This window comes from Austrofundulus limnaeus, unplaced genomic scaffold (genome assembly GCF_001266775.1).
Source record: "Austrofundulus limnaeus strain Quisiro unplaced genomic scaffold, Austrofundulus_limnaeus-1.0 Scaffold33, whole genome shotgun sequence".
Taxonomy (NCBI): Eukaryota; Metazoa; Chordata; class Actinopteri; order Cyprinodontiformes; family Rivulidae; genus Austrofundulus; species Austrofundulus limnaeus.
Window position 1 is genome coordinate 410,491 of NW_013952435.1, and position 13,874 is coordinate 424,364.

Here is a 13,874-nt window from a genome sequence, read left to right on the forward strand (position 1 = left end):
GATACGAACAGGTGGAATTTACGCAGCTCATTTACACACTTTTCCTGARGATAGAAGAGTTTGTTGAATCTGACGTGGCATGTTCGTACGAACCCTTTGTACGAACAAAAGTAAGAGAAATTTAGGATAAGAATACGAACATGTTCTTGCATGAGGCCCATTGTTTTCCATTGAAAAGTGTTCCCAGACTGTGGACATGGTTGCATACTTCTGTGCGTCTTGACTTCTTAACAGCAGTTGTAAAGCATGATGATGCTGAAAACTGGATCGGCCCGATCACATGACTAAATCTGATTCTACCCGATTTTCAAAAAAATGGCCGTATCTGCCACCGATACTGAGTATCTGATCGGGAGATCCCTAGTGAGTTGTGGTTTAGTTCTGAGATAACACGCTGATTTAATTTGCCTCTTAAATATGCACACATACATTACGATGCCTTTGCTCAATCGTGCAGTTGTAGCTACTTGTCTGAAGAATCTGGTCTCACACCGCTTAAACATTTCTTCAATGGAGGCAGGATTGAGAAATTACGGACTTCTTACTCAAATTAAATTTCTGGCTAAATGCAAAAGTTTTTGCATAAAAACCTGTTTAACACAGGTCACATTCATGAAAGTGTTGTGGAATCAAAAATAACAAAGCAAAAGCCAGTAAATTACAAAAAAGCAGCCATCACATCGAAACAAGGATTAAGTCTAAAAGTTGCATGTGGAGAAACAGGCAAATATAGTGTTTTGATTAAAACGCTTGCAAAAATTACATTTTGTCAAAATATAATAAATGTGTTATTAATGTATCATTTCAATGTCTGAAATATTATCCCCAAAATTTTTATGAAGCACTTTTTTTGAGCGTTAGCAACCAGAAACCTGATTTTGAGGAAAAACACCTTAAAATGTTGAGATTTTCCCTGTGAGCTATCAAAGCTTTTGTTTCTTTCCAGCTGGGAAATCTCAATATTTAAATACTATATGAGGTTGCTTTTTTAAAATGACATAAAAAAATTCTCATTAAAATTACATAAAATTTGAATTTAGACCAGTTATTTATGTATTATTGTAACCAACAAGACAAATTAAATAATATCTCTGGATCTAGTAATGATATCAGGATGATCTAAGTATGAAAATATAGCTTTTAAAGCCAGGAATCAAAATATATTAGATCATTTTGACCATATTTGACTTAATCCTCATTTCGATGTGATGGGTCACAAATAAAGTAAAAAAAAATAAATAAATAAACAGATGTTGAGGGAAAAAAATTAAGTCTCTTAAGTTTGAATAAATCACTGTTAGTGTTTGAATCCAGAACAAGACTGATGTTTTGTAAGATTTACTGCAGGGAAAAGTTCACTGTGTTCGTTTATAACAAGATCAATACTCAGAAAGTGGAAACACCAGACGGATCGTTTTTCTTTTGTTTTGTTTTTTTCTAAACAGTTGAATAAAATCTGTTCACCCCCCATGACGGTTGAACCTTTTTACAACAGGAAGTCACGTGTCGTCGCTGCAGAAACCAGGACTGTTTATCAAACAAGAAGGTTTACAGAAGATCAGGGCTCGACTGAAACCAGTGAGCTTTTATTTACAGCTCCACTGAAAGAATACAGTTTTACCTTCCTGGTTATTATTAATCAGTTTTAGTGTTGAAGGAAAATACTGTGAGTTTTTTTCTCTGTATTTGGTGTAATAAGTGTCATTTTCTCAGTCTAATAAAGCACTTGTTGTAGGTGGAGATTAGGCCTGGGTGATAAACTGAAAAATAACCGACACTGACATTTATGACAATAACAGATGAACATTTGTTTGCCCCAAATTACAGAAAAGACAAGTCTCAGCTTAAGGTTACCCCACCCCCACCCCCCACCCCCCCAAAAGGAAAAAAATGCTATTATTTTTGTAGTTTATCATAAATATCTACAAATTTCAATATATCTTGCTTATATTTAGAAGCACACTGACTGAACTGCTCTGTGATTCAATAAATGATCAAATATGAGGCATTAAAAGTAAATAATTACATGAGCTCTCGAAGTAATATCTTTTTGAAAGAAATATTTAAGTTATTTTCTGCAGTAAAAAAGACGTATTTGGTATATTTTTTAAATACAAAATTATAATACATAATGTGTTTGTTTGCACTGAAAAGTTATGGAGATGGTTAAATATTTGTATGACTGTATCTGACTCAAGTCTTAAATATATTAAAAACACTAAAATACCAAATATAAACAGAAAAGCTGTTCAAAATACAAACTGTGTACTTTGACAGAACATGGACACAGTGTGTAGTGTCATGACTAGACTATACTGTGTTCTTGTGATGGGGGGGGGGTGGTACGAGTTATTGTGCATTTATTATCGAGGTGAACTGGTCAATATATCGTGATACTGATTTTATAGGGGTGCAACAATACATGTACCCATCTCGAACAGTGCTTTAGGTTCAGTACACACTTGTACGGAACAATACAGATTTTTAAAATTTATTTTATCAACTTGTCTTCTGAAGATGCTCTGTGTTGAAGGATCAGTGGATCTGTGTTCGACTACTCCATCTAGGCTGCATTTTTGAGCGCAGATCCTCTGAGAAACTTGCTGTTTCAGCAACATTTAATTTAAAAACTACTTTTGAGTTTAAACAAATGTTCATAATTAATATAAATAAATTACAAGTTAAAAGGGGCATGGACATTTATCTGTTTTGTATCAAAAAAATATCGAACCGTGAGACTAAAGTATCGAACCGAACCGTGAATTTTCTGTATCGTTGCACCCCTATGATTTTAGGCCATATCGTCCAGCCCTAGTGGGGCTCTGTTAGGTTTATGTGTGTCTGTTAGCGAAAWATCTCATGAAGCACTGGTTGGATTAGGGTGAAACTTGTGCACATCTCCAACCAACTATTAATCAGCCATAAGAAGCACAGAAACGGGTTCAACTAAAACAATTTTGCAAATATTTGTAAAATATTGTTAAAATTAGTTGTGGTTGTAAAAAAAAGCATCTTTACAAACGTTAAATAATCTAAATCTGGTTTTAAAGGTGGACGACGTGCATTCAGTTCAGGATTGCCAAACCCTTAATTAAAACCTTTGTTCTTTAAAGTCGTTGCACGCAGCTGGTCTTCCTGGACCTCATTGTGTTGCTTTAACCCCTCAGCTCAGTAAAAATGGAAATCTCATTAGTTCTCCATGTAAGGGTGTGAACCTTGGTAGAATGGCGATGTTGCGTGTGAAGAGACGGACCTGTCATATCTGCAAAGTGAGACTCGGTGCTTTTTTCACTCCCCAGCTCCTTTATCCAGCCGCTGCAGTTTTCCTGTCCGTTATTCTTCCCATCCCTCCACAGGAAGGCCGTCTGCCRCCGCCGCTTCCTATCCTCAGCTCTCCTCTCGCGGTCGGGCAGCACTCTGACCTAAACCTTGTTGGTTCTCGACTCGTTTTATGATTTCTCCCTGCTCTCCCCGTCCATCCTGACCATCTCTTCGCGCTCCTCTTCTTTCAGGAACACGGCGGCCTCCTTCGGATCTTCCCAGAAGGCAAAGCCCAGTTTGCCGACATAGAGCCAAAATTTGACCGTCTGCTGCTGTTCTGGTCGGACCGGAGGAATCCTCACGAGGTCCAGCCCGCCTACGCTACGAGGTCGGGTTGCCTGTCMGCCGCAGGTGCTCGGACCACGCCATTTGTCTCACTGCTGCTCGTTTCCTGTCTCCGCAGGTATGCCATCACCGTGTGGTACTTCGACGCGGACGAGCGAGCCCGAGCTAAAGAGAAGTACTTAACGGGTGAGTACTGCAGCGAAGCGACGCACTCCCATTGTTCCAGGTCCGGTTTGTTTATGACCTCCGTTTCCTTTGCGTGCAGGTGCCGGAGAGAAAGGAGTCAAAGTGGAACTCGGCAAATCGTCAGATCCCAGCTAGTAGAACGACGGCGCTTTAAAAAAAACAAAAAACATCCATTAAGTGCTTGATCTGAAGGAAGTGACCTACAGTGAGCGTTGGTGTGATTTTACACCACAACTCTGGACTGAAAGACAATTTAAACTGTAGTAATACATAAAACAGCCGGTACTTACCAGGCAGGTACATGGTATTTACCTGGTAAACTCAGAATGTACCTGCCTTTTACCAGGAATGTATCAAGTACTTTCCTGTTAATTTTCAGGCAAGTATTTGGTATTTACTGGCCACATACCTAGTATTTACCCAACATATGCCTGGWATTTTCCTGAAATGTACCTGCTTTTTACTAGGCTTATATCCATATACCTGGTATATACCAGGCAAGTACTTATTTGGCATGTTCTGGTATTTACCTGGTACTTACCTGGCATGTACCTGCTGTTTATCAAGCAAGTATCTGGTATATACCAGGCACATACCAGCAAGTTATGTAGTAATTACTTGTGCATGTGCCTGGTACTTACCTGGTATACGCCGTGCAGGTACCTGGTACTTACTTGGCACTTATCTGGTATTTACCCGTTAAGTACCAGAGACACCTGCCTACCACTTTACTGTCATGTATCTAAGATTTACCTGGTAATTACTTGGCAAGTACTTGGTACATACTRAGTGTTTCACTTTATTATGAAATGTTTTAAGATAAGTACCCATTAATGACCAGGTACGTATCAGGTAAAGACACAGTAAAGTACCCTGTAAATATCTGATAAGTACTCGGTATGTACCAGACAAGTACTTGATATTTATTGGGCAATGGGCATGTACCTGGTACTTACCTGGCATGTACCTGCGTTTCATCAGGCAAGTATCTGGTTTGTACCTAGCATATACCTGGTGTTTACCCAGTAAGTATCTGGTACTTACCAGGCACATACCAGCTGTTTATGCAGTAGTTACTGAGTATGTACCTGGTACTTACCGGACACGTACCTTCTGTTTACCCAACATGTACCTGGTACTTACATGGCACTACCAGAGACACCTGTCTGCCACTTTACTGTTAGGTATCTAATACTTTTCTGGTAATTACTTGGCAAGTACTCAGTACATACTGGGTACTTCACTTTATTATGAAATGTCTTAAGGTAAGTACCCATTAATGACCAGGTACGTATTGGTAAATGCACAGTAAGTACCCTGTACAAACACCAGCTGCTGGTATTTGGAACACACCAGGTACATACTGGTATAATGAAGTGGGTAAGTACTCAGTACGTACCAGGCTGTATTATGTTTTGCTACCAAACAAAGACTGGTTTCAGATCCTTCCAGTTACTCTGGACGATCTTGAGGACGTTGAATGTCGTCATATTTTACTGAAAGGGATCTTTTTTTTTTCCTCACATTAATAATGCTCCGGCTGAAACCTCAGAACTTCATCTTCATCGTGCTGGTTTTTATTTTATTTCCAGTAAGTTCCTTAAAGGTACAGTGTTCTGCATGTGTGTAATATATATATTTTTCTCAGTAGGAACTGGTTGGTAAAATAAGCTGCTCTCCGTGCTTCAGTTGGAAATCATTTGAGAAATGATCCCAAAAAAAAAAAAAAAAGGTAATTGCTTTCTCTCTGGCAGAAACGCTTTGGTTTGAGTTTCTAATTTAGCAGCACGACGTGTTTTTTGTGGACTTTTTGACACGCTGATTAAAACCGTGGCTTTGTTACCCAGAGATTTACATCAAAACTTTTTCATCCGTGGCTTGATTTTATACCAAGTCTCCGACGCCCTCTGCAGGAAAACTTGTGCACAGCACCTTCTTATTTGTGCCTTTTTTTTTATTTGTGGATGAATGAAAACAAGTTTCTGTTTTCAGATCTCAACCAGTTACAAAGTGTGTTTGTGTGAGAAAGTCTTAAAGGAAATGGATTTGTCTTATTTGCCTGTGCACCTTACAGATCCAGCTTCTGGTTTTTCTAACAGCTCGCCCAAATCGAGACACTTTTGTCTGAATTTAGCTTTTTCAACCATATCTGTGAATCGGATTTTTTATTTTTTATTATTTTTTGCAGCCATTCACACTAAATCATAAAAATCTTTAGGAAAACTGACAGACTTCAGTACTATTAAATTATCAGATAAACTAATATTTGATGAAACGTCACATTGATGTATTTTTTGTTACCGGGTAATTAAAAACATCTTAKTGTTTTTGGATTCTGCTGCCAGCGAGCTGTTGTGTAACGAGTTTCACAGGTTCATGAAATATCCTGCACCCGTTTGTTTTTCCAAACCATTTCAAGACGCTCTGTTCAGTTTCTCAGATAACGTGTGTTTGTTTGGTCAAAGTCTTAACTTTCAGGGTACATCGTGTATTTACCGTTTTTAGAGTGCAACCGTTTCCCAGAAAAGAAAAGCTCTTCAATAAAATTGAGAGAAGTGCGGGGAAGAAATGAAACATGTCTGCTGGTGTTTCTGCTGCTGAAATGAAGATAAGTGTTAGTTTTTTTTTTTCTCTTTTCAATAAAATAAAGAAAAAAAACATTGAAATAACAGACCAACCAGAATGCCTTGATAGTCTTGAGATTACATTGTATTGCCTTTCATTTTTTTTAATYAGTGAACATAAAGCTGATGACAAAAAGGGTGTTAAAAATGATTTTTTTTAATAGTTTTACAATTTAATATGAATTAAAACATCTTTTTACACATGTATGAAAATAAACACAGTACTTAAAGTAGTATTACAGTACAATATATTACACGGATTCAACATAAACTCTAAGAGCAGGTTATTTACACAGAAAACATGAAGTGTGCAAAAATGTCCCATCGCTGGGTAAAAATTAAAAAGTTTGTTTTTTCTCTAAATGTAACAGGAAACCTAAAGAAGTTGTGCCTCGGGTCAGTGATGAAATGTGCAAAAATATACAGATCAAATGAAATCCACAGGAGACGATCTGAGCGCAGGAAAACCTACAGACCGAAGTGAACCCACGGCTCGGCGGGAGGCTCAGTAATGGCCGAGCTCTTCTGAGGGAGGGGGGAAGCTGTAACCGTCTCCGATGTAGGCGCCGATGCCGCTGTTTTGGCTCCCCCACTCGTAACTGTCAGCAGCCAGACTGGAGAGAAACCATCATCATCATCATGATGAGTCAGCGTTTATATCCTGTATCTGATCTGAATACTGCATACAGCTAGTTTTAGCTGTTTATACATCAAGTCCTTCAGCTCATTCAGGAGATGAGGGCCACAGCTTTTGGTTTTTGTAACTTTAATGTTTGAAATACTCAACTTAAAACACGTAGCTACAATTTTGCCGATTTTTCTGTCCTTTAGCTACTTTTAGCATGTAGCTACCGTTCAGCTTTTAGCTTTGGCTAGCCTCTTGTTGCTAACAGCTTTTCGATACCATCAATTTAACTGTTTTGTTTTGTTAAACCATTTTCTACTTTTAGCTATTAGCTACTTTTTGGCTACTCTTAGCTTTAACCTTACCTTTAGCTACTTTTAGCCAGACTTTTGCTCAATTCTGCTGCATTATTATATTTGCTCCTAATACTTTTGACATTTAGCTAGCCTTTATTTTTAGCTTCTGGCTAACCTTTTGACAGCTTTAACCATTTGATATCTTCAGCTATGAACAAGTGTTTTGCTACTTTTAGCTTTGAGCTAACCTTCTGATACCTCAACTAGCCATTTCGCTACTTCTAGTTTTAGCTGGTGTTTTAGTACTTGTATTTTTACCTATTATTTTGCTACTTATGCTTTTTTGCTTTCAGATTTAGGATAGYATTTAGCTACTTTAAGTTCTAACTAGCCTTTTAGGTACTTTCATCTTCAGGCTAGCTAATGCTGCTTTTAGTTTTTAGCTGGGCTTTTGCTACGAGTAACTAGCTATTTAACAATTTAACTAGCATTTAGTTTTTAAATTCTGGATAACATTTAGCTTTGAGCTAACCATTTGATATTTTAACTAGCTTTTTATCTGCTTCTAATTTTTACTTTAAGTTTTAGCTAGTACTTTGTTACTTTTTGTTTTTAGCTTATGTTTTTCTACTTTCAGCTATAAGCTAGCATTTAGCTACAGAATAGGTTTTGTGAAACATTTACTACATTTAACTAGCTATTAATAATTTTAACATTTAACTAGCATTTAGTTAAGTTTGTTTTAACGTTTTTCTACTTTCAGCTATAAGCTAGTGTTTAGCTACAGGCTAGCTTTTGCTGCTTTTAGCCTTTAGCAAAACCTTTGTTACATTTAACTAGCATTTAGTTCTTTTTAGCCTCTGGCTAACCTTTGGTTGATATATTTAGCTTTAAGGAAGTGTTTGCTAATGTTAACTTTAAGCTAACCTTCTGATAGTTTTGACTAGCCTCTTCTCTTTTAGCTTTTAGCTAGTGTTGTTTTCTCCTGATATCTTCTTCACAAAGCTAAAGATTGTGTTTTTTACCTGGCCTGTATGTTCTGAGGCATGACGCTCCACGCCAAATCGTCGTCGCTGTCGTAGCGCCGCGGGTTGTCAAAGAAATAAGCTCGAGAGGAGAAGACGTGACCAGGAAGCCCAGAGCCGCTCTGCAAACGGACCGAGACCAAACAGCTGGCTGGTTAATCAGATTTAATCATTCGATTGAGCACTTCCTGTTTCTGAAGGCTCACCCGGTCCAGGTTGGGCTTCCGCACCCTGAAGAAGTAAACGACCAGAGAGGTGGGCAGTAGCTCCCACACGAACAGCACCACCCCAAAGACGACGTAACCGGCGTCTCCGAGAGTCGACTGTAAATCTGCCTGAGAGACACAAAAAGTACAAGTAGAGGAGTACTTGACGTGTAAATACCAGCAAATACTCTCAGACCTGTCAACTCGGCAATATTCAGGTGTTTATGCCAAGACATCCTGTCGACTCACCTGGTCCGACACGTTGTACCAGTCGTAGTCGAAGGAGTTGATGGTCTTGTTGGAGAGTCCCAGGACCACCAGGTTGTAGCAGGCCCTGGAGGCGTASAGGAGGATGACGATGGCGCCGATAACGGTCACCTGGCACACCGAGGTTCCCTGCAGGAGAACATCCACAACCAGGTAGAAACGGCTCCGATCAGAAACACCGTTTTAATAAAAYGCAGAGGTGGGTCTTTGACTCGAGGGGGCGTCGCCTGTGCTCCGTCTCACCTTGGACTCCAGGTAAATGTTCGCCAGCGACATCTTGGCGATCTTGTAAAGACACAAAGAGAGCGAGACGGCGCACAGGACGAACAGCGTGTCGTTGATGGCGACTCTCACGAGCACGACGGTGCGCGCCTCAGCCGAGGACATCCTCACCAGCAGGGCGCACGCCAAGTTCACCACTAAGAACACCAGGCTGATGAAGAGGAAGAGGAGGTACAGCGGCAGCCTGGCAGTCCAAGAATAAAAACACAACAATCACTGTTGTGTAAATAAACGATGAAAGATTCTTTAAAATCTGCTTCAGCAACCCTCCCGTGCAAATGTTAGATTTTATTTACGATTTGCTACTTTTAGCCTTTGGCTACTATTCAGCTACTTATAGATCCAAATCGGTTGTATTTTTCTTTTTAGGTAACATTTTGCTCCTTTTAGCTTGAAGTTCAGCAAATTTAAGGTAAGGCTATGCTAATATTAGCTTCTGTTTTGCTAACTTAAGACTCTCTTTTGCTCATTTTGGCTACTGTTTTGCTTCTATTAACTATCAGCTACTGTTTTTCTGCTCTTAGCTACAGTTTTAATCGTTTCAGGTCTCAGCTACTTTAAGCTTTTTGCTACAATTTTAGTTTTTAAGCTACGGTTTTGCTAATTTAAACATTAATTTTGCTAATGTTGGTTTTAGAATCTGTTTGCTAATTTTAGCTACTTCAGTCATTTTGGCTACTGTTGTGCTTCTATTAACTTTCAGCTACTGTTTTGATACTTTTTCTCACCAGTTTTGCTCATTTAAACATTTGTTTTGCTAATCTTGGTTTTAGATTCTGTTCGCTGTTGATTTTAGCATGTTTGCTACTTTTATCTACTCTTTTGCTCATTTTAGCTACTTGTTCAATCAATGTGGCTACTGTTTTGATAGTTCTAGCTCTTAGTTACTGCTTTGATAATTGTAGCTACTATTTTGCCTTTATTAGCCATAGTTTTGCTAATTTAAACAGTTTTGYTGAAATTGGTTTTAGCTTGTTTGGTAATTTTGCCTGTTTTGCTCATTTTAGCTAGCACTGCTTCTTTCAACTACAGTTTTGCTGCTGTAATTACAGTTTGCTACCTACCATCTTTTCTGCTGTGTTGCTAATTTAAACATCAGTCTTGCAAATATTAGTTTTAGCAATTTAGCTAGTTTTAGCAACTTGTTCAATAATTTCAGCATCTATTCCGTCCTTTAAGCTTTTAGAAACAATTTTGCTATTAAGCCATTGCTTTTGCTCATTTTAGCTTCTGTTCTGTTATTAGTGCTAATCAGTTTTGCTCATTTTACTTATTTACCTAATAATTTTAGCTAATGTTTTTCAAATTAAAGTTTTGCTCCTTTTAGCTTTAGTGTTTTGAGAGTTGTAGCCTGTGTTTTATTTGTTTTAGCTTAAATAATTCATTAACAAATTTCAGCAACATTTGTTGCACTTTGAGCCTGAAGCGAACTCCTTCAGCGTCCTCACCTGAACCTCTGCAGCTCCGGAGCGTACTTGGACTTGGCCTTAAACACGACCTGAGAAAAGACAAGAAGACAGTTCATCATGCAGACGTGTCACCCGACTTTCACTTCTCTATTCCGGATCATCGGATCAGCAGCCGATGTAAAACAGGAAGCGCAGCCGAAGATGACAGAGCTTGGCGTTCTCACAGTCAACTGTGATTCACTTCATCACAAGAGGATCGGTCTAAAAATAAGCCTCCAGCTGTGGGCTGAGAAGGCCTTGGTTGATATGTGGGCTGAATAAGCAGCTAAAGAACTGATTCACAACATCACAGATGACAGCTGAGCTGAATGAGAGACAGCAGAGATAAAAATAAAAAATAAAAACAACAATGCCGGGATTAAAATGTGACATTTTATTTGTTGCTCAAAACAGTTTTCAGTTTTTATAAACTTCTGTAGCCCAAATACAAGCTTTCCCAACCAGAACCTTCAGCTACTTTTGACTTATTTTAAGTTTTAACATCTGACTTTAGCTTTTAGCAATTTTGTTTTTATTTACCGTTTTGCTTACTTTAGCTTTTAGGTACTGTTTTGTTTTGGTCTTTGCTTCAAGCTTTGGCTTTGCTAGCTTTTGCATTTAGCTACAATAATACTAGTTCACAAATTTCAGCTCATGTTTTGGAAATATTAGGTTTCACCTGGTTTTGGCTTTTGTTGTGATGGCTTTAGCCTTTAGCTACAGTTTTACAAGTTTTATGTTTTAGCTACTGTTTTGCTAATTTAGGTTTTACCTTTTTGTAGTTTAAGATTAGGTTTTTGCTACTGTTTTAGTTACTATTTTACTTGACTTTAGCTACTCTTGGTGGCTTTAGCAGTTGGTTTTGCTGGTTTATCTTAAGTTACTGTTTTGCTAATTATAGATTTCACCTTTTGTTTTTTTTAAGTTAGCTTTAAACTACTGATTGCTAACTTTAGCTTTTAGCTGTTTTGCTGATATTGGCTTTTAGCTACTGTTTCAGTTTAGCTACTGTTTTGTTGGCCTTAGCTTTTAGCTGCAGTTTTGCTCATTTTAAGTTTTCCTTTTTTGTTTTTTTTAGTTAGCYTTAAACTACTGATTGCTAACTTTAGCTTTTAGCTGTTTTGCTAATATTAGCTTTTAGCTAGTTTCAGTTTAGCTACTGTTTTGTTGGCCTTAGCTTTTAGCTGCAGTTTTGCTCATTTTAAGTTTTACTTTTTTGTTTTTTAGTTAGCTTTAAACTACTGATTGCTAACTTTAGCTTTTAGCTGTTTTGCTAATATTGGCTTTTAGCTAGTTTCAGTTTCGCTACTGTTTTGTTGGCCTTAGCTTTTAGCTGCAGTTTTGCTCATTTTAAGTTTTCCCTTTTTTGTTTTTTTAGTTAGCTTTAAACTGATTGCTAACTTTAGCTTTAGCTGTTTTGCTAATATTGGCTTTTAGCTACTGTTTCAGTTTAGCTACTGTTTTGTTGGCCTTAGCTTGTAGCTATTTAAGTACTTCTTTAGGTTTTACTTTTGTTTTATTTTAGATTAGCTTTAAGCTACTGCTTTACTGCTTGTAGCTTTTAGCTACTTTATTGGTGGCTTTAGAATTTAGCTATAATTTTAGGTTTCACTTTTAGCTACTGTTGTGTTGACTTTAGCATATAGTAGCTTTAGTTTTGCGATCTCAATCAGAAAACAGAAAACCCTAGCTAAAAGCTAAAAGTAGAGAAAAGGCTAGCAAAAAAATGGATGCATCGTGCAGCCCATAAACGTCTCAGGTAACATAAAATGAGGGTTGTTGTTGTGTTGTGGYCAAGCGTTCCCACACCTGGACACATCTGGCCCCGCCCCTCTGACCGCAGCAGCAGGGTTACCTGGCTGCAGACTCACCTGAGCGAAGTACAGGTTCATGAGGCAGAGCGTGAAGAACTGCAGGCAGACCGGGCAGCAGTAGAGCAGCCAGAAGGGGAAGGGTCCCAGGGTGTTCGCCGTCACAAAGTTCCGGAAGTAGAAGGAGAAGAGGACGGTGCGCAGCGCCGACCACAGCAGGCACAGGAACAGGAACACGGTCTGGTAGCTCAGCCGCTTGTGTCGGTACCGCAGCACGAGCCACAGCTGCACGTAGACGAAGCTGAAGAGGAGCGAGTAGAAGACGGTGTAGACCACCGTCAGGCTCAGGGTGACGTAGGGGGGCACGGCCGGGCTCAGTGTGGGCGCCGGCGCGAGCTCGTCCGACAGAGAGGGGTCCTCCATCCGCTCCGCCGGGGCCTCCATGACTCGCTCCCGAGTCCCGCCGGGGGCCTTCCACCGACGCGGGGGGTCCGCTGGAGGAGAGGCGGAAGGATACGAGCTGTCAGCGCGGCTGTGGAGCGGCTTCCTGCGGAGGAGCCGGAGTCCGCCCGAGGCACATGATCGGAGATGTGAAACGATCGAGAGCTGCAGCGGCTCGAGGACCAGCCTCCTCTTCCTCCTCAACGCGAGCGCGTGACGTCACTCGACGTCTCAGCTGACGCACGCGGCTGTACCTTTAACCCTGTGATGGAGCTTCCCACCGCAGCTCCGGTTCCCAGGGGGGCAAAGAAGATCTGTTATCACCGCTGCTGAGAGATCATGTTTTTACATGAAATATATTTAAAATTTGCTGGAACTGATTGAGTCAAACACCTTCAAGATGGCCGCCACAGCTAACTGACTTTACAAAACATAAAATTGCTACAATTTATAAACAAATTAAAAACATGATAATATTGTTTTAAAAAGTATCTTCTTCGTGGGCTCAACTCTGGTTCATCCCTTGAATTAGGCACCTGTTTATGMCTTAATTAACCCATAAAAGCAAAAAAGCATTTTTCCATAAATAGTGCAGGACTGAAAACTGTTCAGACACACACACTATTAAAATTACAAAAAGTCTTTGAAGATAAATAAAAGGGGGAGGTGTCATGTTTCTTTTAATCTTGTTTTAAAGAAACTAATACAGGGAAATAATTAAGATTTTAGCAAATTTTTACATTTCTTGGGTCTTTTGAAGAAACATAAAAACATTTAACGCCCAGAGTAAATGAGTTTTCCACTCAAAAAAAAAAAAAACAAGACTCAATAAAAAGATTAAGAAAGGTGATTTTCATGATTCAGCCGAAGTCAACACATCATGGATTTTAGTTCCTGCCGTGAGTCAGAACCAAAAACTGCAGAAATTGACAGTTTCTGGGGAAAACATCAGACTTTACAYTGGTTCTCTTCCTGTCTCACATCTGCATTCAGCTTCAAATAAAAAAAAACAAGTTTTATTTTTAGATTTCTGGTTGATTCGGTTGATTTTTCAGAA

The 13,874-nt window shown here is 39.1% G+C and overlaps 2 protein-coding genes across 2 annotated transcripts in view; one reads left to right on the forward strand and one right to left on the reverse strand.

The window, feature by feature from the left end:
* Positions 1-6,366, forward strand: part of egln1a (egl-9 family hypoxia-inducible factor 1a) — a 40,557-nt gene extending 34,191 nt beyond the window's left edge. Inside the window, exons 3-5 of the mRNA XM_014005909.1 lie at positions 3,513-3,649; positions 3,725-3,792; positions 3,872-6,366. Coding sequence (XP_013861363.1) covers positions 3,513-3,649; positions 3,725-3,792; positions 3,872-3,927 — 261 coding nt within the window. The 3' untranslated portion in view covers positions 3,928-6,366. The remainder of the gene's footprint in view (positions 1-3,512; positions 3,650-3,724; positions 3,793-3,871) is intronic.
* Positions 6,367-6,446: 80 nt separating this feature from the next.
* Positions 6,447-13,213, reverse strand: gpr137ba (G protein-coupled receptor 137Ba). Its single transcript, XM_014005908.1, has 7 exons — positions 12,437-13,213; positions 10,566-10,615; positions 9,079-9,301; positions 8,818-8,964; positions 8,569-8,697; positions 8,363-8,484; positions 6,447-7,030 (listed from the first exon to the last, which is right to left on the reverse strand). Exons 1-7 carry the CDS (start codon positions 12,818-12,820, stop codon positions 6,922-6,924), a joined length of 1,164 nt encoding a protein of 387 aa, XP_013861362.1. The 5' UTR covers positions 12,821-13,213; the 3' UTR covers positions 6,447-6,921.
* Positions 13,214-13,874: the final 661 nt, after the last annotated feature.